Source organism: Copadichromis virginalis, linkage group LG2 (genome assembly GCF_057382275.1).
Source record: "Copadichromis virginalis isolate Kocher_CV1m ecotype Utaka linkage group LG2, C_Virginalis_male_GT1.1, whole genome shotgun sequence".
NCBI classification, from domain to species: domain Eukaryota; kingdom Metazoa; phylum Chordata; class Actinopteri; order Cichliformes; family Cichlidae; genus Copadichromis; species Copadichromis virginalis.
Genome location: NC_140619.1, coordinates 28362651 through 28383315, shown reverse-complemented (window position 1 = coordinate 28383315; position 20665 = coordinate 28362651). Strand labels below are relative to the sequence as shown.

The window sequence follows — 20665 nt, the reverse complement described above, 5'->3', positions numbered from 1 at the left end:
CAATAGTGTGATCAAACCCGGGAAGACTGGGCCTACACCACATCCCAGCCCCATAATCCTTCTCCTAGGGGACCCAGATAATACACGCAGAGGACCTCGTCTTTCTCTCTCACGTTCCTCCTCTCTTTCCTCGCTCCCCTGACTCGAGAGCACCGGATCACGTACAATTACAAACTCCACGTGAAACTGAGTCTTTGTACTTCACAAACATGGAGGCGGCTTCACGAGAAAGCTGAACACAACATCCACTATCAGCACCCTCCTGAAATACTGGACCTAATCAGGCTCCTCCTCGCCTTGGGAAGCCACTGCAGTAGCAGTTGAATTAATTAGGCTGGATGTTATCAGTCACTGAGCCATTAGTGATGTTCCTCTTCTTGATGCATATCTCTTGATATCTCATCAGCCTTTCTCAGCATTTTACATCCTGTCTTATCAACTGTCTTTCTACCTCGGTGCCACTGGACTGGCAGACTGTTTTCAGGACGGTTTTCCGAGCTGCATGCGTACGTGGGATCTCTTTAATTCGATGTCTTCGTGTGGGTGTGAGAGCTGGTTGTCAGGGACAACGGTACTTACAGCTTTCGATCTCCAGGGTGCAGTTTTGCTCATCTAGAGGGTAGCGGCGCAGGTCCATCATGCAGGCTGCGGTTGTAGTGATCCTACACACACAGAGAGGGATAAAGAAATATAGGATTCAACGCAGAAACAGGTGGAGGCGGCCACGAGCAGGCTGGGTTCATTTTATTTGACCTTCACTGCGCAGAGTAATGTAAACATCCCTGCAGGATGTTGGCAAACCTGAAGAGCACCAGACATGAAAGCCATTCTTCCGGAAATAATAGGTTCAAATGGAAAATGCCATCAAATGTGGGGATCAGGATTAACTCAAAATCAGATGCTGTTTGGCAAATCTGAGAAACCATTCCAACTGGCCGAGGCAGATGGCCGCGCTCCCGGAGCCTGGTTCTGTCTGGTTTCCTTCTTGTTAAAGCACACTTTTTACATCAGCCTCAGTTCAAGCCTCCATAAATCGTAAGCTGATGCTAACAATGTCTTTTTATTGAGAAATTCTTTTCTGCTTTTATTATGAAATTTACTGCATATTTTATTCTAATGACAAGATTGGGAAACTATTAAAGCTAGTAATTACTGTACTTAACAAAGTGTGGAATTTGGACACTATGCTGGTTTTACTTTTATCCCATAAAGAGATAAAAAAAAAAAAAAAGCAGGGTTCAACGTCTGGTCAATGGGCTCCTTAAAAAAAGAGCCGTCGAGCACAGGCCAGTCATATCCAACAGGTTCAGTCAGGGTGACGCACTTCCTGTTATAGATGACAAGTTGGCCAGAGCTGAGACGGGCTGGCACCCGGCCGCACCAAACCCCTGAGGCTGTCTGAGAGAGACTGGCCACACAATCTAACTATGGGGGCTAAATCTAGCGTAGACGTGTAAGACGAACCCCCTCACACACACGCACAAACAAACACACTGATTGATATAAAACATGATGGCGTCACGCGACCATTAATAATAATAATAGCAGCCTGTGGGAGAATTCCCAGTATAGGTTGAAGTGTTTGTCATAACCGCGGGTTTTCCTTGTCACAGCTGATTACGGTCACATCATCGATTTATTGTGTTAGCGGTCCATTCATTCGTACGTGGCAATGAAAAAGGTCACTGAGTAGCCAGATCATCCAGTAAAAGTCATGCTACATTTACACTTTACATTCATTGGACATTAAGTTCAACAACAAGGATCCCTCAGTGTCGCACAATCATAATTTGTCTTTATTCATAATTGCACTTTCCATCAATATATTAGTTCATATGTCCTTTTATTCTTTATTTCTTCAGTTTCACCATTTTGTGAAATACAGTGTTTGTAATGGGAACAAATGAATCTTGCTGCTTATCACTGAATTTGAACTAATACAAAAATAAATGAAAGGTAAACTGTCCTTATAAGAGAGGTGATGTGAACAAAAAGGCTTCATGATGATCATTTTACAGTGTTAAGCTGTAAAACAAACCCGCTGTCCTTATTTGAGGGCTTATGAGGGTCACCTTTGCACATCTCTGTTCAGAAATTGGGCCTCAGGAGGATATGCAATTTTATAAATCAGGGACAATAAATATTAAATAATAAAAAAAATCTGTTGTTTACCATTAAAAAACACAAGCAGTGGTGTCTGGATTTGCTTATTTTGATAAATCAAAGACTTTACGTCATTCCACTATTTATAAAATCATAATGGAAGTGCTACCATGGGAAAAAAATTTATGACAAAGTGCTGAAATGTATATTGTTTGGTGTGCATTGTCATCTCCTGAAAGCCTGTAAATGTTTTAAACATGAATAGAAATGGGCAAAAAAATGTTCTTAGTTCACACATTTTTCAAATCGCTGCTGCTTTGAGATTGAGAACGTGGTCCCGTGGAGCTGCGGGGACACTATGGCAATAAAAAAATACAATCACAATGCCTTCTCTCGGTTAACTTCATCACATCTACAGATGCATCTTTAAGAGCGCCTTGTCTTTAATAATTAAGAGCAAACTTTATTTGAAATCTTTCTGCATAAGATGTTCAGCTCCCTCAGGCCGAGGCTGGCAAGTTTGGGATTTCATTTTTTCGAGCTGCAGAGTCTTCTTTCACACACTCGGGCTCTCTCCGTCTCTGCCTCCTTTTTTCTTGCTCTCTGGGCTCTTATGTAAGAGCCAGTTAGCAGGGCCATGGTGCACTGGGGGATTAAAACAGGAGGCTCATTTCTGTCCTAGTTTACCCCTTTTTTATGGCCACAACTTCCCAGGATGTTGTGCTCGCATAGCCGGGCACTCATCACTCACCATCATCGCCATCGCCATCACTAAATCATCGCGGTGGCACAGAGGAAACACAGGGGAAAAGCAGAAATGAGGCCAAAATGGCAGGGGTAAAAATAACAGCCTATTTATAGCCCACCTACATCATCAGCAGAAGTCTCACAGCTTTCTCGTCTGAGACTCCGCACGGCTGATCAAGAACTGCTTCTGCACCCCCCACCCCACCCGGCTGAGCTAGAGCATCCAAAACCTGCTCTAACAATTACCCCAAAAATGCAAATAATGAGCACGCAGGAGAAGCAGGACGAGGGTTTCTCTCTGCAGGATTCCCTCCCCATCTTTGAATCTCCTCCTCCTCCTCCTCGTCTTCGTCATCTCCACTGCAGAGAGAGTCTGCTGTGGACCTCTGCAGCAGCAGCAGCAGCAGCAGTTGTCATGAAGCACAGGCTTGTTTGCTCTTCATCAACATCAGAGCCGGTCCGTCTCTCGCTCATCCCAACCTGCCGGCGGAAAGGCCATGCTCTCGCAGATCACGCAGAATCAAACACGCTACATTTGCTCTGCGTCGGAGCTAATAGGACACAGAGTCTAAAAAAGGCTGTTTTTTTCTTTTTTTGTCTATGTTCCTCTAACAGTTCAACCCAGGCGCGCTCTCTCTCTCTGTATATGTGTGTGTGTGGACCCCCCTAAGGCGGCCTGTGCACCTTTATTCCAAATGACCTTGTTTACGGACATAACACAACCACCACGAATTCCCAGACAGAATCTCATTTCGAGGGAGCATCAGAGAAGAAGAGGCCAAAATACAGATGAGAGGGGGATTTTTGCAGGTTCCAAACCTGGTGCAGGCTTACTTAAACTGACATTTTATCATGCATGCAGGCATCAGGAGAAAAAAATAGAAAGATCATTTCAGAAGTTAAATTAAGATGGAGAAGCTTCCTCCATTTTGGATAGAGAGCCCATGTTGAGCTGAGCTAACACATGCAGGATTGTCTCTTCCTGCTCAGGCAGGTCACAGAGCACATCCAATCAAAAAGCAGGAAAAATAAAGAGGTTTCTACGTTTCCCTCTCGCCTGATCTGTAACTTCAGAAGGAGATAACTCTAAAAGTGATCCCATTGACAGCATTCGCACGGGATATCATTGTGCATTTTAGCTGCAGAGCAGAAACGTTCCTTGGCCTGACAGAAGACGACGTCAGTCTCCAAAGCACAAGGATGTGTCCTCTCACAACACAAAAGGAGTTACAATATTCACAGAGAAAGGAGGGAGGGTGGAGAGGGAGTGGGGAGAATCCTAATAATTTCTCCATTTTGAATGAAGTCTGACCTTCACGTCTCTTTCTCCCTCTTCGGCTCAGTCTCTCTCTGTATGCCAATGTGGAGCGACATACAGCACGAGTCACGCACTCGGTGTCTATATTTCTTTTTCATTTTTTCCTCCATTCCTGCATAAAATGAAAAGCTAAGTGGAGTTTGTGTTTTCCTGTTGTGTGTGTATATGTGTGTTTTTTCCTCGCAGCCTGGGCAGTATCTGTGTTATTGGCTGAGCCTTTTCAGGGGCTGGGTAATTAGATCAGACTGCCTCTCCCCGAGAGTCAAACCGAGCTCTAAAGTGACAGTTGGGAGCACTGTTGTAATTTTCTGCTCCTCCTGGTAATTGAAGACCAGGATTTGGCAGGATTGGGATGCACTATATATCCACAGAATAAGGAGTAAACAACACCCTCACTCTTCCTCCTTCGTGTGCACCCCTGAAAATAACACTCACTCATTCACACGCACATGTACCCAGAGACACAAACTGCACACACAGACACACACATCTCCTGCAAACTAAACAGTTTAACCTACTGGTGTTTGCCAGTTAGCGTGTTAGCTGGTTTCAGCTCAGCACAAATACTCCTCCTGCAAGATCAATAATATGTTTACTTTTGCCCCTCATTATCTAAGGATTTAGCAATATTACCTGATATTTTATAGTCAAACATTTTAGCTTAATCTCCAAAAAGAGAGATTCAGCATATAGTAAGGGGGTAAAATTATAGGGGCAGGAAGCTTTCTGGTTTTCAGTCTGTAGTTCAAGCACTATAAGATAAGTCACCTTGAGCAGGCTTTACTTGCATTAGAAGGATGGCATGTGATGACTATTAGCTGGTAATTATTACTTGCCAAAATTAGTTTGCTCTATCCAGAGGCTGAGTCAGCAGACCAGTCGGTAGATTTTAGAATAAATTTAAAATGTATTTAAACGTTTACAGACGGTTGTTTGGTTGAGTTTTTCTGTGTTTATATTGTGCAGATTGAATAAGAGAGTCGCTGTGTCCTGCATGTGGCTTCATCTACTCCCGTGATTTAATATCACAGCAGAGGTGAAGATATCCTGACCGCACCGCTCCATAAACATGTCAGCACCCATAGATTTCTAAATGACATCTTTTAGTTTCCTACCTTCTTCATTCTTCATAATGCAAAACTTGCTCTAATAAATGAGGAAATGAAGAAATCTCTGTATGTTTGTGATGTTTAACAGCCATTCATGCAGTTTAGTTCAAAATTGGCAGGTGTGCCACTGGAGGCCTCTGGAAGTGCTGTGTAGAGTTTATCCACATAATAAAACAGAAAAGTGGGACCCACCCACTCCATACTGCCAGTGGATATTAATCACTGAAGTCAATGACTTTTTGATTGTCACATTGCTGCAAATCAAAATAGAAAAAAACAAAAATACACTTGACTTGGAAAAATTGGTGGTTGCTGGATGATTGCATTTAATTTTTTTTAAAAAATGCAATGGCTTGCAAGTAGATGAGTATCCAAAGTCCTCAGCCACTGGGGGACCACTTAAGATTGCAAGATGATTGCACAGGTCGCCTGATGGGAGGCAACCTGTCTCCAAACACTTGTCATCTGACTCACTTTCAGAAAAATCAGCTAAGATTTGCAAAAATGTATTTAAAATTTATACAAGCAGAGAGATTATAAACACATCGGGATCAATCTGAGTCAGTCTGTGCTAATGGATACAACTTATCTGCAATGCATCTCTTTGCAGTAGGAGACTTAGACTAGTTGCCAACTGGTTGTATTCTGGTTCTATTATGTCAGAGCAAGGTTGCCAAGGTTGTCTTTGTCATGTTGCAGTTGAATCACTGTCCTGAAGAAACTATGTTACTGTTTTTGGAGGAATTTCTGAATTTCAGAGATTCTGGCTGGACACTGAGTGGAAGTAGGTAAACAGTGTGGTTTTTCACTTTCATGTGGATTTCTGTATATGCAGACGGCAACTGACAGCAAAAGGTTTATGATTTCCTGCGATTTATTCATTCACAACCAGTTTACATGGAATTGTGACCTTGACCCTACTCAGCTGCAAACTGATAACACACTCATCGCCTTTTTGACTAACCTAAGCTGCACTGAAGAGTGCTACTACCTGTAAGACCTGGTCCTCATGGCTAAAGCAACCATTTCAAAAGCAACAAGATTACAAGATTTCAAAGGCACAGCTGCAATAATTTTAATTACCCTCCGATTCTTCAATGTACTTTTACATCAATAGTTAATGTTTATGTCCTACATACATATAGATTTACTCATGAGAGTGGTCCCTTTCACAGTTTACATGTTTATAAATAATTAGGAAATGGCTTTCAGGGGCAGTAATTATGGTGGAACTACTTGGAAACATTTCGTCTCTACTTTTTACTCAGATACATGTATTTGACAACTGTAGTTACTCCACTTTTCCTTTTTTTTATATTTTAGCTACAGTCAGTCAGCTTCAGACATATGATGCAGTGGTATGAATTAAACAGCAGTGTGTAAAGAAAGTGAATTTTATTGTCAAAATGACTAGTATCCACAGTAAAAGCTTTCTTACTTAATAATGCATCCGTTTTTAATTTGTCATAACATGCTGATATAATTTTATGCTCTTTCTGCAGCACAATTTTAAAATGTTCTCCCCTTTACTGTTTCCTTTTTACTTTAACTCTTAACTAAAACTTCTTCCACCACTGCTGACCTTTACCCCGATGACATGCCTTGAATGAATTCACATCCCCGGACCTCTGACAGGATGTGTGCTCACATACATCCTCTTTCCTATAGACTCTCAGTTAGCCATCTTCTCCACACCCACTAAAGCTGTGTTGTTGCAACCAGCTGACCCGTCTCTACAGGTACGTGTCAGTGTGCTCAGAGCACGCAAGCATCTGGCCGGGCTGACTCTGACAGCAGCTTGTGTCTGGACTCGCTAGCATCAAATAAAACCTGGACCAAACCCACGAACCAAATAACGGAGAAGCCGGCAGGCACCGGCACTGACAAGGACAACGCATCCGAGGTAAAAACCACATGTCTCTGCTGCGCACACCCCCTTAAAATTTCACAACACTCTTACAACTCCCCTGGCTTTCATTGCTTTTTGGCTGTTATGCAAAAAATATGTGTTAGGCTTATATAATTGAGTCAGAGTGTTCGGAATTACATTTCTCGACTGTTGAGACAAAATGTAGCGATGAATAATGTGGTGCAGTGCAGATACTTAAATTTTTTAAGCAGCCTTTGCGCAAGAAGGGCATCTCAGTCAAGAGAGGGAACGACTGCAACATCTTGAATTAGCAACAATAACCTCAGCTTTTAACACACACACATGCATGAACACACACGCACACGAAAAGGCGGTGACAGATCAGAGGAGGCAGCGGCACAGTGATGGACGGGTTGCGTTAGCATATGCAGTCAAATACGCAACGTCAGTACAAATACAGATTCAGTGTTTGTATTGAACTGCTACATTATTGATTATGACTTTATCAATTATGGATGACAGCATCCTCAGAGGCATCGCAGCCCTGCGCCACAAAGAGACATCGTGTAGATGGGCTGCACACAATCAGAGTCAGTTCAGCTTTTTATTATTGATGATCATCAGGAGATATGAAAGGCTACAGTACAAGTGCATATAGTTCCTCCTATACACACCTTCTATACTTCATTACGACCCGGGGTGTTATTTTTTTTTAGATTTGTGGCTTGTGTGCAATTAATTCGATGACATTAGCATGGAAAGTCAATAAGTCAGTGGTATAGATTATTGAAATCACTGAACTCTAACTTAAACAGTCAAACGTAACCTTTCTGTGCCCAAACACAATCACCAATCCTTTGATATCAATAAAGAAGCGGGAAAAAAAACAGGAAATACACACATTTGCACTTTTTCTTACTTTAACAGGTGTTAATTTTGTGTCATATCAGCTTTTTTAATAATCAGATTTAGGTTATTCTTTGAAAACACTGCCTTTTTCAATATATATATAACCCTGGGTTTTATTTTAAAATGCCTTCTTGTTGAGCAGCGCTACACAAACACACCTGCCTCGCTTGGCCTCCATGTTGCCTCTTCTTTTCAACCTTGTTAATCATCTCAGAAAGCGGCACCATGGGCGGCCTCGTAATAATCCCTCATTGCGTATGAAAAGTGCAGCTTGACTGCTCTGAGTAGAGTTTGGAGAGGCTGAAATATCTTCTCTTATTTTCTTACTTTTTTTTCTTTTTTGTGGTCCAACCAGATCATTTGCCAATAAAAACAATTCATAAAGACACAGCTATGACACATAAAAGTCTTACCTGAGTCCGTACAGCACCGTTCCATCAGGGTGGAGACGAATCATCCTGTTCTTCACTGTGACGCCATGCACAAAGGACTTCTTGTCGTTGAGGAAATAGGTGTCAGGGACCCACAGCTGGTCAGCCACTCGGTTATCCAGAGTCAGGTTGTAAGCAATCTCAGAGTAGGAGAGCCGCTTGTCCCGCCACGCTTGCTGGAAGTACATTGTCAAGGTGTAGTCCTGCCAAACAGAGGTGAACTACATTTAACGCCACAGTCAAACTCATTGTACATTTTTTTTATATATGTTTTATTTTCATCACCATCTCAACCGGGGAGCACATAAAGCTCTACCGGGATGTCATGTCACGCTCATGTCTGAGCCATGGCATGTTTTCATGGGCTCTGCATAGTGAGAAGGTCAGCCAAAAGGTCGTCGGTGGTCTGAAAGGCCACAGCCTGCACTAGGGGGCCCGTGGTGGCCGGGGTTGGGGGGTTAATATTCAACTATCCTCCATTAATTTTTAGACCATAACCAGAGGGCAACTTTCTCAGCTGGCTGACTATTGTCTCATGCTAAAAATATCTGCTTCCACTTGAGCGAATGAAGCTGCCTTCTGCTTTACAGAGACAATACCCTCTTTAATGCAAACTCCTGATAGATATCTGCAGCTGGGGCTTTCTCCCTCGCTCTCTCTTTTTATGTTCTGACTTTGCATAATAAACAATCACAGCGACTGAGATTCAGGGGAGACTTTTCCAGATTTAACCTTAGTGGGGAGGGGGAAAAAAATCAGTATTTATACTGTACAGTTTGTTTTTACACATGCTCAGAGATGTGGTAGAAAACCGTACCTCCTCCTCCTCCCTCTCCGTGTGTATCTTTTCTCTGCTTCTCACTCTTAAAAACAGACTCACACCCACACACAGCCACAGCGAAAAACAGCACTGCAGTCGGATCTGCTTGGTTACAGTGTGTTGCAGTGCAATCAGCGAGTGGGAAAACAAATTAAAAAATACGGTCCATGAAACAAGGCCCTTGAGCTTTTACTCCAAGCAGCCATCATCATCACTTATCGCTGTGTTTCTATGTTTCAGAGCCCCATCAGAACACATTGGCGTGACGCTGCCGCACAGTTGCCACTGAACACTAAATTCACTGTGTGCAGCGTGCCCGACCGAAGTATTAGTGTAAAAAAGGCCATCTAAAAATACACCAGATTCTGCCATCTTGATTTTTTCTTTTTCAGAAATAAAAAAAAGTCACGCGAGGACAGCTGCTTCCTTATCCTGTTTTACAAGGGTTCCCACTGAACCCTCCTCTCACACTCGCTCCCTCTCTGTCTCATTATCAGCCTGTCGATCGGATATCTCTATCACCTTTGGGATCGTTAGCTGCTGCCTGCAGGCTCAGAGTACATCACAAACCCAGGCAGCACATCCTGTGATACACTCCTGTCTTTATCGCAGGAAAACAAACAGGCCTCTCTTTAGCAGAATTATAAAAGAAATAACACATAATATTAACCCAGTCTGAGAAGATGGTTACAGAAATTATTGTTGTGGAAACTTTCTGTTAATGTGGTGTCAGTCTTGCAGAGAGAAACACCTCAAGACATTTTGGTGGATAAAGTCACAATGTGACAAGGAGGCTAAGTAATAAAGACAACAAACTGCAGTTCCTCACGTGGCCACTTGAGGCTAGCTTCAAATGTGAGTCAATCCCCATAGACCTCCATGTTAAAATGCCCACCTTTGCACCAGTGCAGTCCATCTGATCACTACTAGATATTCTGCTGAGGCAGTGTCCTTGCTTTTAAAGCCCCAGCTGCAACTCAAAAACACTCAGAATAACTCGGATAATAGCAATAGCAAGTCTGTGTATGCACCTTGCTAACCAAGCAAACGTTAGAGATGTTAATAATTTAGCTATGCAACTTTTCTCGAACTGCTGTGGTTCATGAACACAAATTGTCGGGTTTCTTTGTGTCAGTAAGTGTGTATTTGTAAGTAATGTGCTGTGTGTGTGTGTGTGTGTGTGTGTGTGTGTGTGTGTGTGTGTGTGTGTGTGTGTGTGTGTGTGTGTGTATTTGCATATATTAGTTTTCGTTTGCATAATTTTTGCTGCATCCAGCATTTTTTGTGTGCAATTTATGGTGTAATTTATTTATGTTGTTCTAGAGAAAAAAATCACTCTGATCTCTCAAAAACAAATGTATCAAATGTCATGCATTAACGTTAAGCGTTAATCAATAACATATTTAAAAATGACAGAAATTACATCTGAAAAGTCTGTAGCTCAAATTTGAGTCTCTGGTGTTAACAGTGAATTAATCGGCTCCACAGCCACAAACCCCTCCACCTTCCGAATGAAGACTGTGGAAAATATTAACATAGTGAAAATGGAATTAAATCAGTACATATGACAGTGGGCCGATGAAAAGTTGTGTTCATGATGGGAATTTTATATTGAGGCAAACAAAATGATGCCAAATTTGTGCCCAGAAACACAAATCATTAGATTAAAAGGTCCTGATAAACTGCTGTGAGGAAGGTTTGTGTCCAAATATTCTTACTTCTGCCTCCAACAGCCAAGATGGCGACAAAAACGGTAGTCCATAAACCAAAGGGTGATGTCACAGTTGCCAGGTCCATCTTTAATATAGAGTCACTGGTGTGAACCGGGAGTGCCATTATCCTATTTTTGATTTTCTTGTTTGCAGTCCCAGCTCTCAACTTGAAATTACTCGAGTAACTAAAACCTAAAGATTTAAGAGTCCTGAAGATATAACAGAAAGATAACCAGCAAATTCTGGTGATTACCTGGTGATATTAGTTTCAGTCCATTTCAGCATTATTACACTGAAAATGAAATGTCCTTTCTTAAAATGACACGATGCATTTAACTTCAGTTATAGTGATTATTCAATTTAACTTGTTCACACTGAGTTTTCTGGACTTTCAGCCTCCATACTTGTTTCAGTTAATTATATTCTAAACAAGGAGCATTGCCACACTCAAAGGACTGCTACTGTTTAAGTTTAGGTGTAAGTTCAGATAATGAATTAAGTAATAATCAGACTGTTAACATAGCATGTTGTCTTTAGATGATACAATGGAAAATGTGTATTTCAGCTCATTTATGTGATTGTAACATGTGTTTACAAAAAGAGTGTGAGAAGATGGAAAAACAACCGACTGTTTTCTGTGTTCGAGGTCATGAGGCGCTTTCTGTGTCGTTGTTATCAAGCAGGCGCCTATGTGACAGTGAGAAGAAAACCCTCCACAGCTGATCACACAGTTTGTATCCACACAATGAGCATAAAGGAGCTGCTAATTTCCTTTTCTGCATCGATGCTAATGCAAAGACTGCCTGTACTGTATTGATCCCTCTGCAGAGTTTCTTTCAATAAATCTCAGAAAACCCAGTTTGGCTTCAACGCTCAGTTTATTTTTTTCATAAGAGTTTGTTCACTTTTCATGGAAGAAGACAGGGGCCACTGAAAAAATAAAAATGAAAAAAAGACAAAAAATTCTGACATTTTTCTGACAAAATTCAAACTTTGATTCCAGACTTCTGTTTTTAATTTTCAAATTTTACAATTCTAAAGTAAAGTCAGCTTTATTTTAATTCACCGATTAGAATAAAACAATAATAAATAATAAAAATAACAGCCTGTTACCAAAATCTGTCGCTACTCCCCGTATAAACAGTAAACGCTCAATAGTAGGCAACAAATAAAAATCTGATTTTGAATCATTGTGAAGTGTCTCCTGTACTCGGATACTAAATGAGTCACATATTCACAACGGACATTTTATCCTGTCATAGTAGGAAAAGTTTAGGTGTTACTAATAAGATAAAGATTTCTGACATGACAGCGTGACAGTGAGGCAGTTACACATGTACTTTTCTGACTGTGACCTCTCAGATTAGATGAGGAGTGGACACCAAACGATGTGAATGCTAAAACCTGGATTTTAAAGATGCCTGTCCTCGTTTTAAAGTGTTGAGTTTGCATATTTGCAGGACCTCTGTGTGTGTGCGTTAGAGGTTTTAACAGTATAGATATGCGCAGAGAACACCTGGGCCTGCACGCTGCCTCCTGGCTGTGCTGTAAAATGGCAGCATAATTACGTCCTTGCAGATGGTGCTGTTTACCTTGACTTGGACATCACTTGAGCATAGAGAGAGACACAAAGTACAGCTGCCTCACCTCTCTCTCTCTCAGTGCAGCCTGAGAACCAAATCTGCAACACAGAGTACTGCAAGGGAACAGTTTTGTAACAGACGAAGTGCTGGCTGAGTCATGCTGTGCAGGTGCTGTGCAGTAAAATAAGCAGGACAACCATGTTATTTTTATGCAAAAAAACCCTCAAAAGCCTAAAAAAAAATAACGAGGTTATCTTTGAAAATCTGACAAATATGTTTCTGCATCTTGTATATTAGCATTCAGTCACTAGGGCTGTGTAAGGAGAGAAAATCCTGATTGACTTTTCTCCAATCCGCACCCAGAAAAAAGCTGCAGCTAGTCGGAGCATCCCATGCTTGAGCACTGGTCTCCAGAGCGACCTTCAATCTCCTTGTCACAAGCACTTCTCAGAAACTCCATTAACATCACACAGACAGCCCAGTAAGCATCAGTGAGGGAGACATCTTGTGGAGAGCACCAACATTTAAAAGAAAAGGCACGACAGCACCGAATACATAAACACAAAGAGCATACAAACGAGGCTCGGCTAACTTGAAAAAACATCAAGGCTGGGTGCACAGTGACAGTGTCTCGCTGCAGATATGTTTCTGGGCTAACAAACCCCCATTAAGAACCTGACAGAGTGACAAGGAGTACATTTGTGTTTCCCTGAGAAATCTGACAGACTATGGTTGTTACAAGTCCTCCATTACAACTACATCAGCTGTCACAAGCGACATAAGAGGGGGGCTGCACATAGATGGGCTTAACACAATATACTGCTGGGTTTGTAAATTTAGATTTGAAGGAAAAGTTGACTTTAAGCATTCACTTTTCATAAACATATAAACTGCTTCCTCTGTTCTGTCTGTGCAAAGCAGTCACATTAGGTTTAGGAAGGGGTAAGGGTGATGGTATGTGCCTGAAACTTGTTTTTGTCTTTTCAGATTGAACTCATTTTTAGGTGACATTATTTTCCAAGTCTCCTTTTTCCCAGAGAATGGTTTGGTTTATTGAAATTGCTAATCAACAGTAAAGGATGATATTTATCATACATTTATTTAGGTAAAGGTGAAATTCCCTTGATAATCTTAAAAAAATAAAAATAAAAAATACTTTTGCACTGACTACCCTGCTACCTTGATTATAGTGAAAATTCACTAGATTTTATATAATACATATAACATAATAAACATAAGGAGTAAGAAACTGTAACTTTACTTAAGAAAATTGTAAAAACAAAACAAATTTAAAAAACGATAAGGCACCGTGAACGCTGCTCAGTAATACAAATAAAATACAGCTGTTTACTGTGATTGGGTGTGCTTGTGTTACCACGGTGATTTGCTGCAGTGTAGACTTAGTAGGAAACTAACGCTAAAATACGAGAAACCCCGTTGCCAGTATTTACTCTTAATCAACGGGATAATTTTTTACAGTGTGTGAAAAGACACGTCCACAGACAGTCACTTTCATGTTCTTTATTAATTTCTAATTAATAATTTATTAAGTCGCTGTCCTGCACTAATTCCCACCGTAAAACATAATTAAATGTGATGGATATAATTTGTACTTGTTGTTAATAATGCTTTCTATACAGCACTCCCTTTTTTTGTCAAACATTTTCTGCGACAGACCAGTCAGCCTCTCTGTGGTTTATACCCACACAATGATAAATACATTACAATATTTATGAAAAAAACATTTTTACTTGTTCGTTGTCTTCATTAAAAGACTAGTTTTATTATTAATAATACTAATAATAATAATAATTTTTGCTAAAGATATTTTCACTGTGGTGAAATATACACATTAAATAAAAAATAATACTAAAAAAAAAACTGATCCATGGATGTTTGGTTTGTGCACCTTTCCCTCGTCTCTCTGCAGCTTTGCAGCAGTAGACAGAAGTCCACCATATTGCTAATGCTCTCCTGTGCTTGGTCCTGCTGTCAGGCGCTCCAGCAAAAGCAGGAAGAATCTGCTAATAACAAAATCTACTGTGTGTGAGGAGACAACTGGACATTTGGGGAATAACGAGCTTGTCTGCAGATGTCTCAGCATTTACAAGCGGAGGCACATACCCAGAACAACTGGTCAAGCTGAGCGTATTCATTTGTCGTTCTCTATCTGTGTTTCTGGTTAAGTACAGTCTTCAAATTAAATATTAGGGGTCAAGGGGGCTGTAAGTGCATTCTGAATGAGTTGCCAGCCATGCACATCCTGAGGGAAGTGACAACATGGCCTTTATGACTCTCTTTCCAGTTGGTCATTTTTCAGCTACTTAGTTTCAGTGGAGAAAGTGCCTGACAGAATCATTAACAGAGTCATCAAAACACATTAAAGGCTTTTAATGGAGCTGGATAACTTACATCCCACTTTAGGAAGCTTAGATTTTTTTCCCTTTGCACTGGCCACAATGAAATTAGATTAAAACCAATTTAAAGTTTGTGCAACGTTATGCTGCGGGACTCTACAAGGGTAAGTTAATAATAAGAACATTCAGTACATTAGCAAAGCAGCGATTTCCTGTTATTATATAAGTCCCGTTGGAAAAAATCATGGCATAATGTTTGCATTTCCATTTAAGTCACTAACTTCCTAGTGTTCAAAATATGCATACTTTTCCATATTTAACAATGTATGTTTTGCCAGATTTTACCTTTAGGTGTAGCATAAAGCTCGTGTGCCTCTTTACAGTACCTTAGGTTTAACAGTTTAAGTGACCATGGACTAAACATTAAGGCAGAAGAGCCGGCATGCATGTAAGAAAGCTGCAGGATTAAGTGTTGTTCTTGCGCTGTTGTAATTATACTGCTTACCATATTAATCTGTTACTGTGTGCGTCCACTCAGCATTACTAATGACAGTGTTCTGGATAACCTGGATTCTTCTCTTAAGCTTTTTTGGAAAGCTCAGCAGAGCAAAGGCAGAAAGAAGAATTGAAGCAGCAACACATGAAAAAAAGTCTTTCTTGTATTTAAATGGTAGAAAGGTGTGAATATATCTGAATGAAAATGTGCAAATTTAGGTAACTAGGTGGTTTTTTAAAAGCCATTCATCACGCAGAAGCTCGATCAGTTTTTAATCAGCTTAGATGATAAGCAGGGAGGGTTGTGGGTTCGAAGCTTCTGGTGATCTGGAGGTTTGGACCAGGCATGCTCTCCCTAGGTTAAGTGCTTGATCCTAAACTGACTCCAGGTGTGATGTGAACACCTGTCTGAGTCTCTGTGTTGATGGGATGGTGTTCAGAGTGTCCAGAGGCTTTGAACCAGCCACAACCAGGACTCCAGGTGTATAAGAAGTTAAGAAAATGGATGGAGAGAAATAGAAATTAAAAACAAAATGCTAAAACAAAGTCAAAACAACCTTCACCTGGAATATAAGTGATAGAAAAATCTCAAAAAAGTCTCATCAACAAAAAAAGAGGCCTTTTCCCCCTTGACTTCATTGGATCCACCATACAAAAAAAGAAGAAGAAAAAGAGGAAAAAGAAATGGCTGGGTTGTCATAGCAACACTGAGTAAAAATAACACAAGCTTATTTTCCACAAGCTGAAAATAAAATGGAACAGGATCAGTTTGGACAAACAAGATCAAAATGGTTGCTAATTCACAGACACACAAGCGAAGCTGCATCACACGGACGTGCTGCACGGCCGTTCCTGTCCCTCTGGTCATCGGCCGCCGTTATCTGACGGCCAGATCCCGTTACTCACGTAAAGAAACACACCAGTCGGGATAAAGATCTTAATAAAAAGCTACACTCACGCCCCACTAATTCCTCCATCCCAGAAGCCACCACAGCTGGTTTGTTTAAATCTTTTAATTCACAGCCAGCTAATTAACATTCAGAGAACAGTATTATAGTACAGGCAGTGCCTCTTAACAACCACAAACCTCAGGTATTTTACATGTAATTAACAACCGGGAAGGAAAAGAGGGGAAAAAAGAGGAGTGAAAATACTCATTTAACTTCCTTGCATTGCACAGCTATGCTCAACATATGGATTGCATACTGAAGGCATTATTATGCAGCGCTGATGCATTGCTGAGACAACAGACTCGACTTGTATTTAATCAGCTGCACCGGCTGTGTGCAGAACACTTTTTAATGCACCGTAACCAGGGTTTGGGTTCCTGGATCTGTGGTTTCAGCGAAAAAACAAACAGCATTATGCAAATCAAACTTCAGCTGCTAAGTGAGGGAGATGAGTGATGGAGAGGACAGACAGACAGACACTGATAAACCGTGGAGTAGGGTTGGGGTTGGGGGTCTCGGCCATGATATCATATCTGTGCCATATTTTGCACTAACCCCAGTGAGTCAGCACAGCCCACCCAGCAAAGATGTGTGGTCACACCTCGGACTCGGAGGACACTTTCCTCTCAAAATAGCACATTTGTAATGTCATGCAGGCGAGGCTGCTACCACAGCGCTGACTGACCTGCACATTTTTATGGCCCCACAACATGGCTGACCTTTGAGCCTGAGCAGGCCAGTGCTGCAGACCGCACAAGAATGTGCAAATATATATATATATATATACATACATGTATACTACTTCACAGCTGTGGCACAAACACATGTGAACAGGCACTGAAACAGCAAGAGGAGCAGCAAAACTACAATTCCCACAACCGCCATGGCTTTCATGTCAGAGCAAAAAATAAATAAATAAAATAAAACAAAAATGCCACAATGTCTTCAATCAGCCACCCCCCGTTCAAAATGCAGAGTTCATTCTCCACCAGAGGCGTTTTTAGCGTTAATTAGAGGAGCGAGCAGCTGTCTGCAACCCAGTGCTGCACACCACCATGAAAGCGGGCCTGCACACAAACAGCTGATTTCAAGATCACTTCGTACAGCCAGGGGTGCCACCGGGGGTGGGGGCATTGGCCACCCCGCAAAATTTGCTGCCCTCCCCTTCCTGTCCTATGTTGGTAATAATGTAATAAGGTTGCAGAAAAGCTGGTGCCAATCCCTGGAGAGGTAACAGTTCACACTCTTACACGATCTAATACTGAGAATTATTAAAGTGATGCCTGGGACTCCCAATCAGTCAATCAGTCAATCAATTAACACAGATTATTACCTTTTTTTGTATCTTTGTTGTCATATTTTTCAGGTAACCTATACTTGACAACAGCATAATAAAACTGGAAATTATGTTTTTGGTGTGCCACCCCAAATACTTTCAGTGGCCCCCATATGGCCACCCTTATGAAAACATCCTGGAGATGGCCCTGCATACAGCTGATTCCTCCATTTTCCTTCCCCTCCACAAACTGCATTCATTTGGAAACAGACATGACTTGGATGAAGTTGGATTTATCCCTAGAAAAGCTTCTTCAGAAATCATTCCCATCTGAATATATCTTTAGACTTTCAGTTTTGCTTTCAGAAAGTTAGCCTTTGCTCTGAGGGTAGCCTGCAGAACATTTTTTGATCTTGAAGATGGTGAAGGTGGACAGCACCTTCAAAATCAGCTTAACTATTACAAGTTTAACATCTCTGCATTCTTCATTTTAATTTTGATCACTTGCACAAATTACAAAAAATCAATTTTCTTCTAACTGCCAGCTTGGCATTACAGGCAGAAGAAAAAAAACAGGCATCAAACAATGTCATGGACATTGTTTGATGCCTGTTTTTCCAGTGGCTATCTCTGATGACACTGTTTAGACAAGACTGCATGATGCACATTTGCAGTCATCTAATTTGCTCTGTTTTTAACCCCCTACCCTGCACCAAAGTCATAACAAACTTGTGGTTTGTAGCCAAACCTTGGACTACAAAGGTCCCATAGATTACTTTAAAATACAGCAGACCTCCAAAAGAGTGTGGGGAATTATGCACAAGCATGCAGAAAATTTCCATTTCATTAGGTGACTCTGCCACAAAAATCTTGGGTTTTGATACAAGTTTTAAGGTTGTATAATTTCAGTGGGGAAGCTGAAAATAACTGACAAGGAATACACACGTGTGCTAATACTAGATGTCAAAATGGAAAAAAGCGCCAGTGCGTTTAGGAAGGACACTCCTGATCTTCTGTGCTGGCACAAAGGTCTGCAGCAACTTTAGTTCAGCTCACACCATGTGTGCAGATATCATTAGAGGAGATACCGAAACTGATCACAGTAACCTTCACATCCCTCCCACCCCGCTCCTCGCCGCCTTCATCACCAGTTTCATCCTCGCTTCTCTCTCTCCTTGTTGTTTTCCCTCTCAGCACTTTAATCTTAAAAGCAAGCTGCCCCTGATGAGGAAGATCAAAGCAGCCCTGCACCAAGCACAGGTCACCAACTCCATCCTCGTGATCATGGCGCACGGTGATATTATTGATTTCTCCGAGATCAATCTTGTCAACTGCTGTTATCCTCTACTGCACCAAAGAGAAGCCGGACGTGAAGATAGAAGGAGGAGGAGGAGGAAATTCCAGCGTGTTATGTAAGTTGCAAGGAGGATTTTTCACAACGTAGCACAAGTCCACAAGAACTTAGACTTTTTTTTCCCTTTCTTTTTGTCTAAATTTGTCTGTCGTGTCAGAGGGACGCTTGTGCCGATTTGGCAGGGAGAGCTTTTCTGAGAAATGAGAGAGATGAATGCTCTCTCATAGCCACGGGGAGTTGCATGACGTCAGTCGCCATTCACTGTTTGCGCTCATTTTTGTGTTTTGTCACAGACACACACACACACACACACACACATGGATGTATGAAGCAGTGTTTTTTTCCAGATGAATGCCTGCATAGATGCCTAGTTCTTAAGTAAGATAACCCTTTGGAGCAAGGCAGAGGTAGATTACATGGCTGCTGAGTCCAGAGTCACATCCAGGGATCCAGTCAATGTGGTGGGAGGGAAGGATGGAGAAGGGAAAGAGGAAGGGAGTGAGAGGGAGGGAGAGAGACAAGGAGAGGCGGAAGCTGGTGAGGGGTTTCTATTTCAAATCTCCCCGGACCCCCAAGGCACTTCCGTTCTGGCAGCATCCTCCACCAAAATGAATCATTTCCATCAAAGGAGAAGCTCTGACCATTGAGTGCTTTTCCCCACCCAAAGCAAACTCACATCACTGTCGTATCTATCTGCTGAAAAAAAAGAAAGAAAGCCCACTCTGTCCGCTTTCAAACGACCGTCAGACACAGCGGCTTTAACGGGCTGCCAAATCAAAATCTGACAAGCAAAATGAACTAGACGTCAGCTCAGAAAAAAGGAAAAGAAAAAAGAAAAAGCTTCTGTTAATGATAGAAAACACACCTCCTTCCATTCCTGGTGGCAAACTTGTTTTTCACGCTCTTATATAACACATCTATTATGTTGCCCTGCAGAGAGGCTGCTTTAGAAATCATCTTTTCTCACACTCGGATTTCTTCAATATGGCCTTAATATTTTCATTACCCCCCACCCCCTCCTCCCATGAGCAAAACCACTAATTTTACAATGGAGGCAGACAGTATTTGATGCCCTACAGCTGCAGTGAAGTAGCTTAAACTGCTTGGCAGTGTCATGTGTGCTGCAGTGGTCCGTCTGTCTGTCAGTCACACGGATCAATAGGTGGTGCTCTTGCATGGGCTGCTTAAATCCCCCCCCACCCACCCATCTGCCCTATCTCCAAGTCGCAGAAGTTCTACATCTTTGTGCACCCCCGAACTAAAACACACACACACCCTCCTTCTTTTGTGTGTGTGTGATGGTGGTGGTGGGGGGTTCTTTTCCACCGTCGTGTGATTATACATTTATTAATAACAAATTGCTGACGTCATCTGACAAATAGAGGGGAGATCGCTTGTGTAGAGGTTGATGATGAGATTGGCCGTTGAATTAAAAAGAGCGAAATTATGCGCATTTAGAGGAAAGGTGTTGTTCTAGGTCTCCTTCTTTTTTGCGTGTTTTGTGCGTGTGTGTGAGAGAGAGGCAACAAAATTACAGCACCGAGGCTTGACAACGTGAAGCAGTGACACGCACACAAACACACACACAGAAGCAGCTCTCTCCGTGCGCGCAGCCGGGGCTGTGCGTCCGA

At 41.7% G+C, this 20665-nt stretch overlaps 1 protein-coding gene across 2 annotated transcripts in view; it reads right to left on the bottom strand.

Annotated features, from left to right (window-relative positions):
- gabrb2a (gamma-aminobutyric acid type A receptor subunit beta2a) overlaps nt 1-20665 on the bottom strand; it is a 33210-nt gene that overhangs the window by 11234 nt on the left and 1311 nt on the right. For both annotated transcript variants that reach the window (XM_085477247.1, XM_085477255.1), the window contains exons 4-5: nt 8470-8690; nt 580-662 (exon numbers count right to left, since the gene is read on the bottom strand). In XM_085477247.1, the coding sequence (XP_085333373.1) occupies nt 580-662; nt 8470-8690 (304 nt within the window). The remainder of the gene's footprint in view (nt 1-579; nt 663-8469; nt 8691-20665) is intronic.